Genomic DNA, 18,259 nt, shown 5'->3' with positions numbered 1-18,259 from the left:
TTGAAACAGTTTATGTCCGGGATGTGAGGGGTCTGTAAATATTTTCACAGCCCTCTTTTTGACTTGTGCAGTATGTACAGGACCTCGATGGAAGGCAGATTGGTAGTAATTGTTTTTTCTGCAGTCCTAATTACTCTCTGAAGTCTGTGTCTGTCCTGTTGGGTTGCAGAGCCAAACCAGACAGTTATAGAGGTGCAGATGACAGACTCTATCCTTCCTCTGTAGAACTGCATCAGTAGCTCCTTGGGCAGTTTGAGCTTTCTGAATTGGCGCAGAAAGAACATTCTTTGTTGTACTTTTTTATGACGTTTTTTCCCCCGAACGCCATTACTCTGCTAAACAAATAATTCCCTCAACACTGTCCAACTATTTACAAAGTCTGCACTACTATTCCTATTAATCCTATTAATAATTAGTCTCATCACTCCTATCACCGATCCCCTCCCACTTGTCACTGTATGATTGTAACTTTCTCGCTTGTATCCTTACAATTTATATGGAATGTTTCCCATGATTTGATTGCTTATTGTACCCTATGACTATCATTAAGTGTTGTACCTGATGATTCTTGACTCTTGACTAATGTAACTTTTCTTTTATGGACACTGAGAGCATTTGCACCAAAGACAAATTCCTTGTGTGTCCAATCACACTTGGCCAATAAAGAATTTATTCTATTCTATTCTATTCTATTCTATTCTATTCTATTCTATTCTATTCTATTCTATTCTCCTGTATTTGCGTGGCAAATGTCAATCAGTGAAGTACTGAAGAGGTGATCATTTCTGTTGTGACTTGCAATACATTTGTCATCACTCACCCTGTGCCTCTTCTGGCAAGTAGCCCACAACTTTTTTCTGTTCTGTTTATTTTGAATAAGGATAAGGATGACAAAGATGATAGGGATAGGCATAAGAATAGAATAGAAAACAGAATGGAATGGAATGGAATGGAATGGAATGGAATAGAATAGAATAGAATAGAATAGAATAGAATAGAATAGAATAGAATAGAATAGGAAAAATAGCATAGAATAGAATAAGAAAGAGAATGGAATGGAACAGAACAGGGAATAGGAATGGAATGGAACAGAACGGAATGGAATGGAACAGAACAGGAATAGGAATGGAATGGAATGGAATGGAACAGAATGGAATGGAATAGAACAGAATAGAACAGAACAGAACAGAACAGAACAGAATAGAATAGAATAGAATAGGAAAGAGAATGGAATGGAATGGAATGGAATAGGGAATGGAATAGAATGGAACAGAATAGAACAGAATAGAACAGAACAGAACAGAACAGAAAAGAATAGAATAGAATAGAATAGGAAAGAGAATGGAATGGAATGGAATGGAATGGAATGGAATAGAACAGAATAGAACAGAATAGAATAGGAAAAATAGCATAGAATAGAATAGGAAATAGAATGGAATGGAACGGAACAGGAATAGGAATAGAATGGAATGGAATGGAACGGAACAGAACAGAACAGAACAGAACAGAATAGAATAGAATAGGAAAGAGAATGGAATGGAATGGAATAGGAATAGAATGGAATGGAATAGAATGGAATAGAATAGAACAGAATAGAATAGAATAGAATAGAATAGAATAGAATAGAATAGAATAGAATAGAATAGAATAGAATAGAATAGAATAGAATAGAATAGAACAGGACAGAACAGGATAGAATAGAATAGAATAGAATAGAAAAGAGAATGGAATGGAATGGAATGGAATGGAATGGAATGGAACGGAACAGGGAACAGGAACAGGAACAGAACAGAACAGAACAGAACAGAATAGAATAGAATAGGAAAAATAGCATAGAATAGAATAGGAAAGAGAATGGAATGGAATGGAATAGGAATAGAATGGAATGGAATAGAATGGAATAGAACAGAATAGAACAGAATAGAATAAAATAGAAAAGAGAATGGAATGGAATGGAATGGAATGGAATGGAATGGAATGGAATGGAATGGAACGGAACAGGAACAGGAACAGGAACAGAACAGAACAGAACAGAATAGAATAGGATAGGAATAGGATAGAATAGAATAGGAAATAGAATGGAATGGAATGGAACAGGAATAGGAATAGAATGGAATGGAATGGAATGGAATGGAATGGAATGGAATAGAATAGAATAGAATAGAATAGAATAGAATAGAATAGAATAGAATAGAATAGAATAGAACAGAACAGAACAGAACAGAACAGAATATAATAGAATAGAATAGAATAGGACAGGACAGGACAGAACAGGATAGAATAGAGTAGAACAGAATAGGAAAGAGAATGGAATGGAATGGAATGGAATGGAATGGAATGGAATGGAATGGAATAGAATAGAATAGAATAGAATAGAAAAGAATATGGAATGGAATGGAATGGAATGGAATGGAACGGAACAGGAACAGGAACAGGAACAGAACACAGAACAGAACAGAATAGAATAGAATAGGAAAAATAGCATAGAATAGAATAGGAAATAGAATGGAATGGAATGGAATAGGAATAGAATGGAATGGAATAGAATGGAATAGAACAGAATAGAACAGAATAGAATAAAATAGAAAAGAGAATGGAATGGAATGGAATGGAATGGAATGGAATGGAATGGAATGGAATGGAACGGAACAGGAACAGGAACAGAACAGAACAGAACAGAATAGAATAGAATAGGAAAAATAGCATAGAATAGAATAGGAAATAGAATGGAATGGAATGGAACAGGAATAGGAATAGAATGGAATGGAATGGAATAGAATAGAATAGAATAGAATAGAATAGAATAGAATAGAACAGAACAGAACAGAATATAATATAATAGAATAGAATAGAATAGAACAGGACAGGACAGAACAGGATAGAATAGAGTAGAACAGAATAGGAAAGATAATGGAATGGAATGGAATGGAATGGTATGGAATGGTAAATGGAATGGAATAGAATAGAATAGAATAGAATAGAATAGAATAGAATAGAATAGAAAAGAGAATGGAATGGAATGGAATGGAATGGAATGGAATGGAATGGAATAGAATAGAATAGAATAGAATAGAATAGAATAGAATAGAATAGAATAGAATAGAAAAGAGAATGGAATGGAATGGAATGGATTGGAATGGAATGGATTGGAGTGGAGTGGAGTGGAGTGGAGTGGAATGGAATAGAATAGAATAGAATAGAATAGAATAGAATAGAATAGAATAGGAAAGAGAATGGAATGGAATGGAATAGAACAGAACAGAACAGAACAGAACAGAATAGGAAAGAGAATGGAATGGAATGGAATAGAATAGAATAGGAAAGAGAATGGAATGGAATGGAATGGAATGGAATGGAATGGAATGGAATAGAATAGAATAGAATAGAATAGAATAGAATAGAATAGAATAGGAATAGAATAGAATAGAATAGGAAAGAGAATGGAATGGAATGGAATGGAATGGCAATAACTACGGTACCCTGGAATTTAAATTTTACAAGAAATAACATCGCTCCCAAAGAAGAGATGGAAGCAGCAAAAGAAAGTGAAAAGGGAAAGGTTTGGCTTTTTTCCCCCCTTCTCTCTCCTTCCTTATATTGACAATTAAGAATAAGAAATTGGAAAAATCCACTTTGGCATCAACTGGCAATTAAGCTGAAAATATAACTAAATGCCAAAGGGACAATAAAGATTTCTGGACATTAAAAACTTTTTCTTCTATAAGCAGGAAGGGAGAGAAAAAGAATAAGGGCGGGATCTGGAAGAGGGAGGAGACTGCCTGGACTTTAAAAGAATCTAAAGTAAAATTTCAATAAGACTTCTAAAATATACATTTTAACTGAAACTTTGCAACTAAATAGTAACCCCAGGAAGAGAAAGTGGGGGGGGGAAGAAAGAGCAAAAAGAAACAGTTTGTGTGTATTTGGATTACTTGGTGACTTTTGGATTTTTGGCTATTATATTTGAATGACTAAAATCAATCGGGTGGTTGTTTAAATTTTTTTACAATGGCATCACTTTTCGATGAATTGAAAATGGAACTTAAAAAGTACAAAGAAGATGCACAAGAAGGGAAGGGTTCCTTTGGCTTCGTTTTTCAATTCCTAGAAATGGAGATTTGGAACTATGAGAAACAACAAGAAAACATTGCAAAACAAGAAGACTCAGACAAAGAAGAAGCAATCTTTAATGAACAAGTAACTCTATGTGGGGAAGAAAAAGGAAAGGGGGGAAAGAGGATGGAGAATTTAAGATTTAAAAAACAACCAAAGAAAAGAAAAATAATTCAAAAAATAAGTATAATACTGGAAAACAACAGAAAAGGGGAATACAGAAGAGGGAAGTAGAGGTGGAGAGACAAAGGGGTAAAAAGGGGAGGGAGAAGAAGAGAGGGAAGAAGGAAAGGAAAAGAAGTCACAAAGGTCCGGAGCAAAATATAAAGAAACAGGACCTATTTAGAGATAATGGTTAAAAATTTAACTGAACAGGGGATTCTGTAAAGGTACATGAGATTGTGTTGTTATATTTGAAATAGAAATAACTTTAGAAAATTGGAAACAACATATGATTAGAATGAGGGATAGAATGGTTAGTGTAACTTAGTGAAATGTTTGTGAATAAAGTAAATGAAATAAAATAAATGAGAAAATTGAATTAGGAAGGAATGGGAACACTTTAATTAGTCAATGTTTTATAAAACATAAGTGAAGAGGGGGAATTGATTATGAAAGCTAATAATTGTTCCCATAGAGCAGGGGTGGGCAAATCCGGCCCGTTGGTCTTTTAATCCCCCGCAAGTTGGTACAGAATTAAGGTTTGATGTGAATGATTGAATGATTGCATTCATTTGATTTTGACTTGTAATGACAGGCATTTGACACCAGGTGGTGGCCGTCTGTCAAATTTTAAAAGTCAATGAGGCCCCGAGCCAAAAAGTTTGCCCACCCTGCCATAGAGGTATGATATTTAATTGAAAATTAACGTGAAAAATCTTAAGACTTTAATGAATTTTAATATTAATGATAGAATTGGAATGGAATGGAATGTTGTTTTGGGCCCTCGCCCTGCCCCCTCGCCTTCCCCTCCCAGTCACTCCTTTCCTAAGAAGGTAAGGGTGATGGTGGCGGATGGAGACTCACCCCATATTCCAGAGCGGGAGCAAAGCGGCCCTTTACTTGCCTCTGGCCCTGGTTGGTGCTACGCACAACTTAGCCACTCAGGGAGACACGTGACTTTCACTCCACCCCGAGACACTGGCTGGGCTGGCTGCAGGCGATGCTCCGCATCGTAATGGGCTCCAGGAGGAGAGGATGCTGCCTCCCCCGTTGTGAAATGTGCTAAATTTAAGTGTGCTGCACAAGGTGCTGCAAGGCCATGGAGGCAGAGAGAGGAATATGGGGAGACGCACAACTTTCTCTCTGCCCCAAGACACTGGCAATTGGCAGCTTTACTTGGAACAGCTTCCATCCTGCGAAAATATCTGTGATGACCCAGGGCATGGCACGAAGGCAACACAGTCAGATAAGCAATCATTATTATCTCCAATTTTGCCCCCAATGTCGAGTTTACCTTCTGGCTGGAGAAAAACTCTCTCAGGAACAGCCTTTGACTGCAGAAAATTAAGTCCAAAACAGGGTCAACACAAACTGTAACTTAAAGTCCAAACAAGCCAAACTGAAATAATTAGTTTGGCAGGGCAGGAGCAAGAATTTCATATTTGAAGGCACAGCAAAACTCACATGGTTGGGAAGACGCCAGGAACACAGGAACACCATGACGATACAAGATAAAGTCACGTTTGCTCCTAGCAGCCTGCCGCACACAGCCTGCCTTTCTTTTAAACTCTCCTTCCCAGATGTGGCTAATGAAGGGAATCGGGGGGGCCCCCGTAAGCCATGCAACCCATGTTGCTCTCTTCTCCATTCCTCCCTGTGTGCCCTAGGATGAAGAGGGGGTGGGCCTGAGTCTTCCTCTGAACTCCCTCTCCCTTGTTCTATCTCTCCCCTACTTTGCCCAGCTGGACTTTGCCCTTCCCCAGGCACAACCTGACATCCACAGCCAACAGAGCCACACTCCCACTCCCTGTCAGCTGTTCATCTTCTTCCTTGGATTCAGACTCCGATGGGCATGACAATATATTTAACACCATCAAACATATAGATCTGCTTATCCTAGGTCCTTGGAAAGGACCCAATAGGTGGATAAAAATGCCAAATCCAGTCTGAACCTCTGGCTGACTGTGTGATGAACCAAAAGACTAAGACTACGTGGAGGAGGAGGAAGGGGAGGAGGAGGAGGAGTGGGGAGGGGAAGTCCATATCAGTTAACAGGAAAATACCAGTACAACTTCCAACATGAGACTCTGGCTGGAGATCTTAAGCCACAGCTAACCACTGCAACTACACAGCTCCAACCTGTGTCCAAACAAACCATATTCTGGACCACAAACCTACCAAGGCAAGGGCTGGTTCCTGCAATGCTAGGTGAGATGCAAGTTATCTAACCCTATTCTGAGAATTTAGGGCATTTCCACACCCCACCAGTTTTTTCCTGAAGCAGCTTTGCTAACCATACCTGTAGGGCAGGGCTCCCCAAACTTGGCAACTTTAAGACTTGTGGACTTCAAATCCCAGAATTCCTCAGCTAGCTTTACTGGCTGTGGAATTCTGGGAGTTGAAATTCACAAGTCTTAAAGTTGCCGAGTTTGGGGAGCCCTGCTGTAGGGTATCACCACCGAAGCACTTTTCTTTTAACCACGTCCACAGCTGAGGCCCATTGATGTATGTAGTTCCAAAGGTGACTTCCCAACAGGAGTGGGGAAAGATGGGATGGGAGGCCAGGAAAGGAATGGAAGGGAGTGCAGACCCCAACAATTAAGACAGAAGGAGAGTCGGTGGGCAATTTACCCCTCAATACTAGCTGAGCCAGATTCATGCAAAGAGTTTCTCTTAAGGAACTTAGAATGGTAGAGCTGGAAAGTACCTTAGAGATCTTCTAGTCTAACCCCCTGCTTGAACAGGATACCCTATGTCATCCCAGACAAACGGCTGACCAGTGTATTGAAAACCTCCAGTGATGGAGCACCACCAACTTCAGCTGTGTTGACTATGCCACCCAGCTTGGTGTCGTCTGCAAATTGGATGAGTACGTCTTCTTAGATAGTTTATGAAGATCTTGAAAAGTACTGGGGCTAAGACAGAACCGTGGGGTACCCCACTGCAGGCTTTCCTCCATGTTGATGTAGTTCTATTGAAAATTACATGTTGAGTGCAGTTGGTCAGCCAGTTGTAAACCCATCTGATGCTGTCTATGCTACATTTTTTTCTATCTTATCAGGAAGTAGGCTATGGCCTACTTTGTCAAATGCCTTACTGAAGTCTAAGTAAACTATGTCCACAGCATTTCCCTTATCCACTAAGTTTAAAAAAAGTTCTATTGCTATGGGCTTTTGCACCATCAGCTTGTGAAAATATTTACAGACCCCTCACATCCTGGACTCCTACCCTCAAAACGATGCTATAGAGCACTGCACACCAGAACAACTAGACACAAGGGGAGTTTTTTTCCCAAATGCCATCACTCTGCTAAACAACTAATTCCCTCAACACTGTCCGACTATTTACAAAGTCTACACTACTATTACTATAAATCTTCTCATTGTTCCTATCATCCATCTCCTCCCATTTGTGACTGTATGACTGTAACTTTGTCGCTTGTATCCTTATGATTTATACTGATGACCCAGGGTGGGATACAAAAGTAATAAAGTCACAAAAACAGGTGAAGTCCCTTTAATTCCTTCAACTTGGCTTTAAAGGTCCAATTATCATTGACTGGAGGAAAAAACTCCCCCACGAACAGTTGCGAAAAGGAAGAACTTCCGTTCAAACTCAAAATACATATAAATTATAAATAGAAAAAACAACACAAACCACACTGAAGCAATTAATGAGACAAGGCAGGATAAGGGCCTGATGACGTCCACAGATATCGAAATACATACACTGGGAAGGATGCCAGAACTCAGATAAGAACTGACAGACTAGAAATATTTTCACTTTGCTTCCAGCACTGGGCCATGTGCAGTTTGTCCTTTTAAACAGTCCTCACAGCTGCAGCCCATGAAGGGGATCAGGGCCCCTTCCTCCCCCGCAGACCATGCCATTCACGTTTCTCTTTTATCCACTCCTCCCTGCATGCCCTAGGATGAAGAGGGGATGGGCCTGGGTCTTCCTCTGAATGCCCAGCTGGCCTCTGCCCTTCCCCAGCCTCCTCCACAACCTCCAGAGCCACACTCCCACTCCCTGTCAGCTGTTCCTCCTCTCCCTCGGAGTCAGATTCTAACAGGGGCATGACAGTTTCCTAGTATGATTTGATTGCTTATTGTACCCTATGACTATTATTAAGTGTTGTACCTGATGATTCTTGACTCTTGACAAATGTATCTTTTCTTTTATATACACTGAGAGCATTTGCACCAAAGACAAATTCCTTGTGTGTCCAATCACACTGGGCCAATAAAGAATTCTATTCTATTCTATTCTATTCTATTCTATTCTATTCTGTTCTGTTCTGTTCTGTTCTATTCTATTCTATTCTATTCTATTCTATTCTATTCTATTCTATTCTATTCTATTCTATTCTATTCTATTCTATTCTCTATTCTATTCTAATTCCATTCCATATTTTCTATTCTATTCTATTCTATTCTATTCTATTCTATTCTATTCTATTCTATTCTATTCTATTCCATTCCATTCCATTCCATTCTATTCTCTATTCTATTCTAATTCCATTCCATATTTTCTATTCTATTCTATTCTATTCTATTCTATTCTATTCTATTCCTGGCAAGAATGGAAACTGCTCAGCTGATGGATCTGGAGTTGGCTCAGGAGGGCTCCGTTTAGCCCTTTCAGCAGGACCAAAGAGAGCGAATTTCCTCACCTTTTGATCAGACTTGGATACCTTCTTGGCAGGTTTTCCTCCTGTCCCATATCCCCCCCCCATCCCCAAACTGCCCTGCCCACCCCAGGCCAGTTAAGATCAGAAGTCCTGCAAGAGCTGCGTTGGCAGAATGAAAAGCTGGGAACGGAGAGAGATTTCATACCTTCCCCCGAGAAGACTCGCTGACTGGGCAGATTTTCCTCCGCAAGGAATTTAATAAACATGAGGGCTTTCAAATTGTTTCTAAACAACATGGCGTGGCCCTTTGCAACGGGAAAGATTACTGCACCGTAAGGTTTGTAACGATTAGCATTTAAATGACAACTTTTCAGTAGGAAAAGCAATTCCCATGAATCCTCTCCGGGGAACTTTTCCATGAGTCCCGTGAAGAAAGCAACTTTACAACCTCTTGCTTACTCCTCGTTTTAGTATCTTTGAAGGCTGGCAACGCAACAATGCCACCACCGGCTCCTCTGATAAACGATGGCTCAAAAGAGCCGATTCAGGCCATCTGCCAGGAGGACCTGACAGAGGCGAAACCGGGTGGATGGTTGCCTCCTGAAAGGGCCACCCAATGCAAGCCTCAGCCGGATGCGCCAGGAACCATCACCGAAAAATGTGCCAACCGAACTCAGGTTGTTTTCCTGACCTCATCAAAGCAAGGTTGCGTGTTGCTTCTTCTTTTTTCTCCAGATGTTTTTGCAGCTTCCCAATTTGGCTCTCAAGCCTCAACTCCTTCTTGGCATTCTTGTTCTTCCTGCGCCAACTCAGAAAGCTCAAACTGCCCAAGAAGGTGCTAATCCAGTTCTACAGAGGAAGGATTGAGTCTGTCATCTGCACCTCCATAACTGTCTGGTTTGGCTCTGCAACCCAACAGGACAGACACAGACTTCAGAGGATAATTAGGACTGCAGAAAAAACAATGGCTACCAACCTGCCTTCAATTGAGGACCTATATGTTGCACGAGTCAAAAAGAGGGCTGTGAAAATATCTACAGACCCCTCACATCCGGGACATAAACTGTTTCAACTCCTTCCCTCAAAACGATGCCATAGAGCCCTGCACACCAGAACAACTAGACACAAGGACAGTTTTTCCCCGAATGCCCTCACTCTGCTAAACAAATAATTCCCTCAACACTGTCCAACTATTTACAAAGTCTACACTACTATCACTATTAAACTTCTCATCACTCCTTATCGCCCATCCCCTCCCACTTGTGACTGTATGACTGTAACTTTGTGGCTTGTATCCTTACAATTTTTATAGACTGTTTCCTAGTATAATTTGATTGCTTATTGTACCCTATGACTATCTTTAAGTGTTGTACCTGATGATTCTTGACTCTTGACTAATGTATCTTTTCTTTTATGTACACTGAGAGCATTTGCACCAAAGACAAATCCCTTGTGTGTCCAATCACACTGGGCCAATAAAGAATTCTATTCTATTCTATTCTATTCTATTCTGTTCTATTCTATTCTATTCTATTCTATTCTATTCTATTCTACTCTACTCTACTCTACAACACAACACAACACAACATTCATTCTTTCCCTGTTCTATTCTGTTCTATTGTATTCTAATGTTATCCTATTTTATTCTATTCTATTCTATCTTCCTTCAGCTACAGGGAGTCCTCGACATATGACCACAACCGAGCCTCAACGTTTCTGTTGCTAAGCGAGACATTTGTTGAGTTTTGTCCCATTTTATGACCTTTCTTGCCACATTTGTTAAGGGAATCGCTGCAGTTGTGAAGTTAGTGATATGGTTGTTAAGTGAATCTGGGGTTCCCAATGACTTTGCTTGCCCGAAGATTATAAAGGGGATCATGTCACCCCTGGACACTGCAACCATCATAAATATGAACCAGGCGCCAAGCGTCTGAATTTTGATCATGTGACCACGTGGGGATGCTGCACAGGGTTGTAAAAGTGTGAAAAACAGTCATAAGTCACTTTTTCAGGGCCGTTGTTAACTTTGAATCATCAGTAAATGAACTGTTGTAAGTCAAGGACTACCTATAGTGTGCTCAAATACAGTTATTAAAATATTAAAAAGAATTTAGAATTTGAATTAGAATTAGAATAGGATACGATAGGATATGGAATAAGAATAGAATAAAATATGGAATTAATGGAATAGAATAGAATTTAGAACAGAATAGAACAGAATATAGAATAGGAATAGCTTTACTGGCTGGGGAATTCTGAGAGTTGAAGTCCTCCAGGCTTAAAGTTGCCAAGATTGGAGACCCCTGGTTTATACGGTACCACGATACAGTATATATAAACTGAAAGCCATTTGTTGAACGTCTTGAGAAAAGGACCTGAGATTCTTGGAAGTTGCTGGACTCAGGTGAAAAGGACAGAGTCCCTCACAGGGTACAGGCATGTGTGAGGTGGCTATTTGCTCCACCTGGCTCCTTCCAGGGGTGAAGAATTTAGGAGAGTGAGAAAGGGGAAGAGGAGCTGTCAATGCAACCAGACTAAACAACTTCTGTCTGGTCTCCACTGATTCGCCTTCCTAAGGGAGGATTTAAGTCCTTGGCCACTCCAGGATGATCTACTTCCAAGCTGCAGCCGCTCTTAGAACAGCCACTGGTGCTTTTATTACTTCACAGCTGGACTACTGCAACAAGTTCTTTGAGGCACTGCTCTTGAAGACTAGTTGGAAACTTAATAGGGTGCAAAGCACAGCTTTATTGGTTACCAATTTGTTTCCAGGTGGAGCTTAAAGTGCCAGTTATTACCTGTGAAACCCTGCGTGGCTTAGCTACAAGCAACTGACAAGAACTCCTCCCAAGGTGATTTATCCTTCCTGTTCATGAAGAGATGCTCTGGGCTCCCCTTCCCAACCTAGGTGGATTTTTTTTTCTTTCAAATTCCACCTCTCCCATCATTTAAAACATTTAAAGTAAACTTAAAGTAAAGTAAATTTAAAATAAGTAAAATGCTTATATTCTGCTATTTCTTATTTGATCCTGTATTTACTGGTGTTTTTATATTATGATGATTATTTTCACTTAATATGTTAAAACTGTTGTTAGCTGTCAGGGACTTTTGTAACTGGGTAAGATATAAGTGTTAGCAAATAAATAGATTGATAAAAGAAATAATTAACTAAATGAACTGAATTTACACAACAATCTAAGACACATAGAAGCATCTAACTCAAGTTAAAACTAAATAAGCTTAACAGAACCTGGAAGGGCAGTGAAGGACAAAAAAAACGGCCAGGTCTCTCAATCACCTGTCCTGCAAGAGCTGGGACTGTGGAGCCCTGAGAAGACTGAGGAACGACTGGAAGGTCCTATTTGAATACCTGGCAGGGGGGGTCACCCAATGATTCCCCTCCCCCTCTAGGGTGCAGGACAAGGAATCACACAGCAACCAAGAGGATTAGGGGACGGGAGGCTAAAACATACAATGAACAGGTGCAGGAACTGGGCCTGGCTAGTCTAGGGAAGAGAAGCACCAGGGGAGACAGGAGAGCAGCCTTCCAGTATTGGAGGGGCTGCCCCACAGAGAGGAGGAGGGGGTCAGGCTATTCTCCAAAGCATCTGAAGGCCAGACAAGGAACAATGGATGGAAACTGAACCAGGAGAGATTCAACCTGGAAACAAGGAGGAACTTTCCTAACAGTTGAGAACAATCAACCCATGGAACAGAAGTTGCCTTCAGAAGTTGTGGGGGCTTCATCACTTGAGACTTTCGAGAAGAGACTGGACTGCTATCTGTCAGAAATGGTGCAGAGTCTCCTGCTTGGGCAGGGGGATGGACTAGATGACCTACAAGATCCCTTCCAACTCTGTTAATCTATTATCTGTTATTTAAGCCACAGGAAGACAAGTTCCAGCTGAATGTTAGAAAAATATCTTATGTTTGAAGGCTAGATTAGTTGGTCAGCAGGACCAACAGTGGGAAGAGTGAGGAGTTCAAGAAGAACAGGAGAAGCTTCTTGGATGAGAAGGAAAACGTCTTCAAGGAAAAACGGGAAAGTCCAGTTGCCTTTTGAAAAAGCATCTTTGGGACAACCATGACCTGGAGGACTGAGACTCTCCATAGACAAGTGGAGGATTGGATGGCCATCACTCAAGTCCTGGCTTCAATAGTTGACTGGACTCTTAAAACTCACATCTTATGGTTCGGTTGACGTGCAACAGATTTGCAGAGAAATTCCTTTGCCTAATCTCACTGTCTGTGTTTGGGAAGTGCCCTCTGCTTCGGTCTAAGGTTTTCCTGCACTGACATTCAGCCTGAATTGATGCCCAAGTGCCAACTTTAAAAGGGCTTTACTTTCCCCCAGCTCTGGCCTCTCTTTCTCAAGAGAATTGGTCTCCGACTGCTCCTCCAGAAAGACACCCCCCCTGCCGCCTTTGCTCCCCACCGTCTTCCAGGAAGGGTTCTTAATCTTCAATTAAAGAATTATGCTTGCATGAAATGAAGTTTCCAGGGGATTAGCCAATCGCTTTAGCAATCCCGCCACGTTGAAATTCTCCACTGACTCTCTTGGCAGAAAAGGCCTCCGGCATGCCTGAACTAGTTTAATCACAGCTCTACACAAAAGAGGCCATTTTTGGGCCACGGACGCAGAAAGCTTTGCTGAAAGAAGCTCACCTGGTTTGGGTTTGGAGAAACATCCTCCCATGGCGAGTCAAGCAACGGAAGCCGTCCGGCAAGGGAAGGACTAAGGGAGGAAGCGGCACCTTTAGCTCGGCCTTTGGGCAATGGGGACTTCCAAGCCAGCCAACAAGTGAGAGGAACTGGGGAAAGTCAACATGGTGGCCGCTGTTGAATGGCTTTCTGCAAAACCAGGCTTGTCGTTGCTACTTTGGTCATCATGTGGCTTCTTGGGAGACCTGCGTGGGATAAAAAAAATGCAATAACTGCCAAAGCAAAGCTGGCTGAGGAATTCTGGGAGTTGAAGTCCACAAGTCTTAAAGTGGCCAAGGTTGGGGACCCCTGCCCTAGACATGGCCAGGGATGGGGCACTTCCACCAAGACGCCCCCCACTTGGAGAAGAGAGGTTGAGTCTGACTTTGAAACCACTTAGAAAGAACCAGGGTGGAGAAAGTTATTAAATCATATTGCTTGTGGAGTGTTTGTGGACTGAGGGTGGTAGGTGGGAGACACCAAAAGGTAAAATTTGAACAACTTGCAAGTTGCAAATGCTCCAACACTGGAAATTTTAAAGAAGAGATTGGATAACCATTTGTCTGAACTGGTAGAGGGTTTCCTGCCTAAGCAGGGGGTTGGACTAGGAGACCTCTAGGGTCCCTTCCAATTCTTTACTCTAATTACTCTAATTCTGAAACAATGGCCCCAGCTTGCACAATGCCTCTGAAGCCCTGGATACCCTGTTGATATTTAAACCCCAGATATCCATTTTGTTCCCTGAGAACAGCAAGGGGACTCAGGAAGACCTGTCTGAAAAGAACGAAGAACCTTCTCAATTATTTTTAAGTCGTGGCCTTATTTATAGTTTCCTGTGAAACATCCGTGTGAAAATAGCTGTCTTGCAAAAGGGGAGAGAGAGAGAGAGAGAGAGAGAGAGAGAGTCTCATCAAGTGTGAGGTAAGATCACGCTTGGAGTTTGATCACCACAATACAAAGAAGACGCTGAGACAGTAGGAAGCGTGCAGAGAAGAGCAACAAAGATGATGAAGAGAAACTGTATAAGGAGGAGTTGCAGGAAATAAGGAGAAACTACCCGACAGGGAGAACAATCCACCAGTGGAACAGAAGTTGCCTTAAGAAATTGTGGGAGCTTCATCCCTGGAGGCTTTCAAAAAGAGACTGGAGTGCCATCTAACAAAAATGGTGGAGGGTCTGCTTGGGTGGGTGGGGGTTGACTAGATGACCTACAAGGTCCCTTACAACTCTGTTATTGTGTAAGCTGAAAGGAACTGGGTAGGTCTAGTCTAACAGAAGGACGGAGGGTGACATGATAGCAGTCTTCCAATATCTCAGAGGCTGCCCCAAAGAAGAGGGAGTCAAGCTATTCTCCAAAGCACCTGAAGGCAGGGCAAGAAATAATGGGTAGAAGATCATTAGAGATCCAGCCTAGAACAAAGGAGAAATGTCCTGTTAATAAGAAGAATTAATCAGTGGAAGGGCTTGCCTTCAAACGTTGTGGCTGCTCCATCAGAAAAGAATGGAGTAGAGCTGGAAGGGAACTTGGAGGTCTTCTAGTCCACCCCCCTGCTTAAGCAGGAGAATCTATAGTACAATCTCAGACAAGTTTACTCTTCTTAAAAACCTCCAGTGATGGAGCGCCCACAATTTCTGGAGGGAAGCTGTTCTTCTGGTTAATTGACCTCACTGTTAGGAAGTTTCTCCTTAATTCCAGGTTGCTTCTTTTTTTGGTTAGTTTCCAACCATTTTTTCTTGTCCTGCGTTCTGGTGCTTTGAGAAATAATTTGACCCCCTCTTCTTTGGGGCAGCCCCTCAAATACTGGAACACTGTTATCATGTCACCCCTAATTCTTCTTTTCCTTAGACTATCTACTAAGCTGAAGATCACTGGAAGTTTTGAAGAAGAGAAGAGACGGGACAGCCATTCTCCTGAAATGCTATAGGGTCTCCTGCTTGAGCAAGGGGTTTGACTAGATGACCTCCAAGGACCTTTCCAACTCTGTTATTCTGAACTCGCATCTCTTCTAAGGGAAAGAATCAATGTAACACACATTCCCAATTCAGAGCTTGGTTCTGGGAGAGCTTTTCTCCCCACAGACAAACATCTGTGGGGAAATGCAATCCAGAAAGAAACCCCAGGCAAGGTGGGGACTAAGCTCTGCTTCCCGCTCCCCTCACAGAGACACTTTGCCCTCCTTTGTGGTTGCCACACATCAAAGAAAAAGGCCAAAAGGAGCACAATCATCATTAGACTTCATTCGTTCCCACTCCAGAGTTGAATGTTACCAGCGTATCCATGGGGGCCAATAAATCAAGACAGCAGCCCACCGTGGCATAAGGAAAGCTTTTTTCCATTTTAAGGGCATTGTGCTGCACATTAAAAAATGATCAGAGCTTCTATGTATGTATGTATGAATTTATTTATGTATTTATTTATGTATGTATTTATGTATTTATTTAATTTATTTATTTGATATGCCACCCATCTCACTACCCAGAATGATTCTGGCTGCCCCATCTTAACATTTTCTACCATATCCTGAGGTAAACCCTGAATGTAATAGGGCAAAATATATTCCCTGCTACCTTTTGTATGATCCAGGGGTTTACAAACCATGTTGGCTTGTTTATGAAATGTTTGGCTGGTCCTCTCCTTCTGAACTGGGCTGTTAGTCCCTGTTCTTTCTACCTCTAGAGAGAGGGAGGGAGGGAAGAAACCTCCCCCGCTTCCAAGAAGTCATCTAGGTATCTAGACAGACAGACAGACAATAGATAGAGGATAGATAGATAGATAGATAGATAGATAGATAGATAGATAGACAGACAGACAGACAGACAGACAGACAGACAGACAGATAGGAAGGTTGATAAGAAGGTAGATGGATGATAGATGGATGATAGATAGATAGATAAGATAGAAAGATAAGATAGAAAGATAAGATAAAAATAAATAAATAATAAATACATACATACATACATACATACATACATACATACATACATACAATTCTTTATTGGCCAAGTGTGATTGGACACACAAGGAATTTGTCTTTGGTGCATATGCTCTCATGTACATAAAGAAAAAATAAAATACATTCATCCAGAATCACAATATACAACACTTAGTGATAGGCATAGGTTACTAATAAATCATATTAGGGAACAAATAAAACTATATAAATGGTAAAATACAAGCAACACAGTTATAGTCACAAGTGGGAAGAGATAGGCAATAGGAAGGATGAGAGGAATAATAGTAATACAGTCTTATAATAATTAAAATAATTTGTCAGTGTTGTGGGAATTAGTTGTTTAGCAGAGTGATGGCATTCAGGGAAAAACTCCCCTTGTGTCGTTTTGAGGGAAGGAGTTGAAACAGTTTATGTCCGGGATGTGAGGGGTCTGTAGATATTTTCACAGCCCTCCTTTTGTCCTCCATGGAAGGCAGGTTGCTAGAAAGTGCTTTTTTTCTGCAGTTCTAATTGTCTGTCGAAGTCTTTGTCTAGGTATCCAAAGAGCCTGAAGATAGAAGACGGAGCCCTGAAGCACCGCTGGGCCCCCTCCCTCTTCCCCCAAATTGCCCTCCAGAGGCCTTTGGGCTGGTCCAGTGCATGCCTGGCTAAGCCCTGAGGTCATTCCACCCTCAGCAATCTTCCGATGTACCTCATTTCCTTCCTTATCTTTACAAGAAGCAAATGGAAAAAAAGGTAATATAAACCTTGAGCAGGAAAGGAAGCGGGGGAGGGCTGTGAAGTTTGCCATGTCATTGACCCAGCCTTCAGAGGGCAAAAGGTAACACCATTCTGACTAGTCAGGTTACATTCATCCGTTTTCCAACCGAGCTGGAAGAAAGGAAAGAAAGAATCTTTGGAGGTTCCCTGAAGTTCCTTGATGGCTAGACCTGCCCTTCCCTCCCTAAAGCAACGTAGGTTTAAGCAGCTGTGCTTGGGCCTCTCTGCTTTTTATCCAAGGCATCCATTTTGCTGCTAAGGTCCCTAGCGGTCTTGTCAAGTTTTTACAGATTAATAGAGTTGGAAGGGACCCCGTAGGTCATCTAGTCCAACCCCCCGCCCAAGCAGGAGAGCCTACAACATTTCTGACAGATGGCAGTCCAGTCTCTTCTAGAACAGAACAGAACAGAACAGAACAGAATAATGAATGCAATGCAATGCAATAGAATACAGTAGAAGGGGAAGTTCAGCCAAATCAGCTGGAAATCCATTTTGGCGTGGGTTGGAGAGCCTGATAGATTACAAGCTCAGCCCCATCAGTTCTCCCAGGAAGTTCCCCTTCAGGTGAGGAGAGCTGATTTCGGCTTTCCTTCCCCGGCAGACTCAAGACTTCCAGAAGGGCAGAGAGAGTAACCCTTGCCCTCCCGCCCAGACCTGCCTCCTCCTGGCTGCTGCTTCAGCAAATTGGTCTCCAGATTAGATCTGCTGAACGGGAAGCCTGGCAGGGGAACGCCTGAGTGTGCTCTTTCCGAGGGGGAGACTGACAGCTGTCCCAGATTAATCATTAAGCAAGAGGTGCGATGAAGATTTCAAAGGTGCATCAATAAAATGCTGATTAATTCCTCAAAGGCTGAGAAAATGATGTCTCAGCTGAGGAGAAGGGGGAGGAAGAGAAGGGAGGGAAGGAGAAAGAAAGAGGAAAAGTGGAAGGAAAGAAGGA

At 41.7% G+C, this 18,259-nt stretch overlaps 1 protein-coding gene across 3 annotated transcripts in view; it reads right to left on the bottom strand.

The window, feature by feature from the left end:
- Nucleotides 1–18,259, bottom strand: part of AIFM3 (AIF family member 3) — a 67,456-nt gene that overhangs the window by 43,459 nt on the left and 5,738 nt on the right. For all 3 annotated transcript variants that reach the window (XM_087943092.1, XM_087943091.1, XM_087943093.1), the window contains exon 2: nt 13,571–13,812. In XM_087943092.1, coding sequence (XP_087799218.1) covers nt 13,571–13,601 — 31 coding nt within the window. In that variant the 5' untranslated portion in view covers nt 13,602–13,812. The remainder of the gene's footprint in view (nt 1–13,570; nt 13,813–18,259) is intronic.

The sequence above is a fragment of the Notechis scutatus genome, chromosome 13 (genome assembly GCF_049901735.1).
Source record: "Notechis scutatus isolate UNSWTSFEM ecotype Mainland chromosome 13, rNotScu1.2, whole genome shotgun sequence".
In the NCBI taxonomy this organism is placed as follows: domain Eukaryota; kingdom Metazoa; phylum Chordata; class Lepidosauria; order Squamata; family Elapidae; genus Notechis; species Notechis scutatus.
This window is presented reverse-complemented; position numbering and strand designations above follow the sequence as displayed.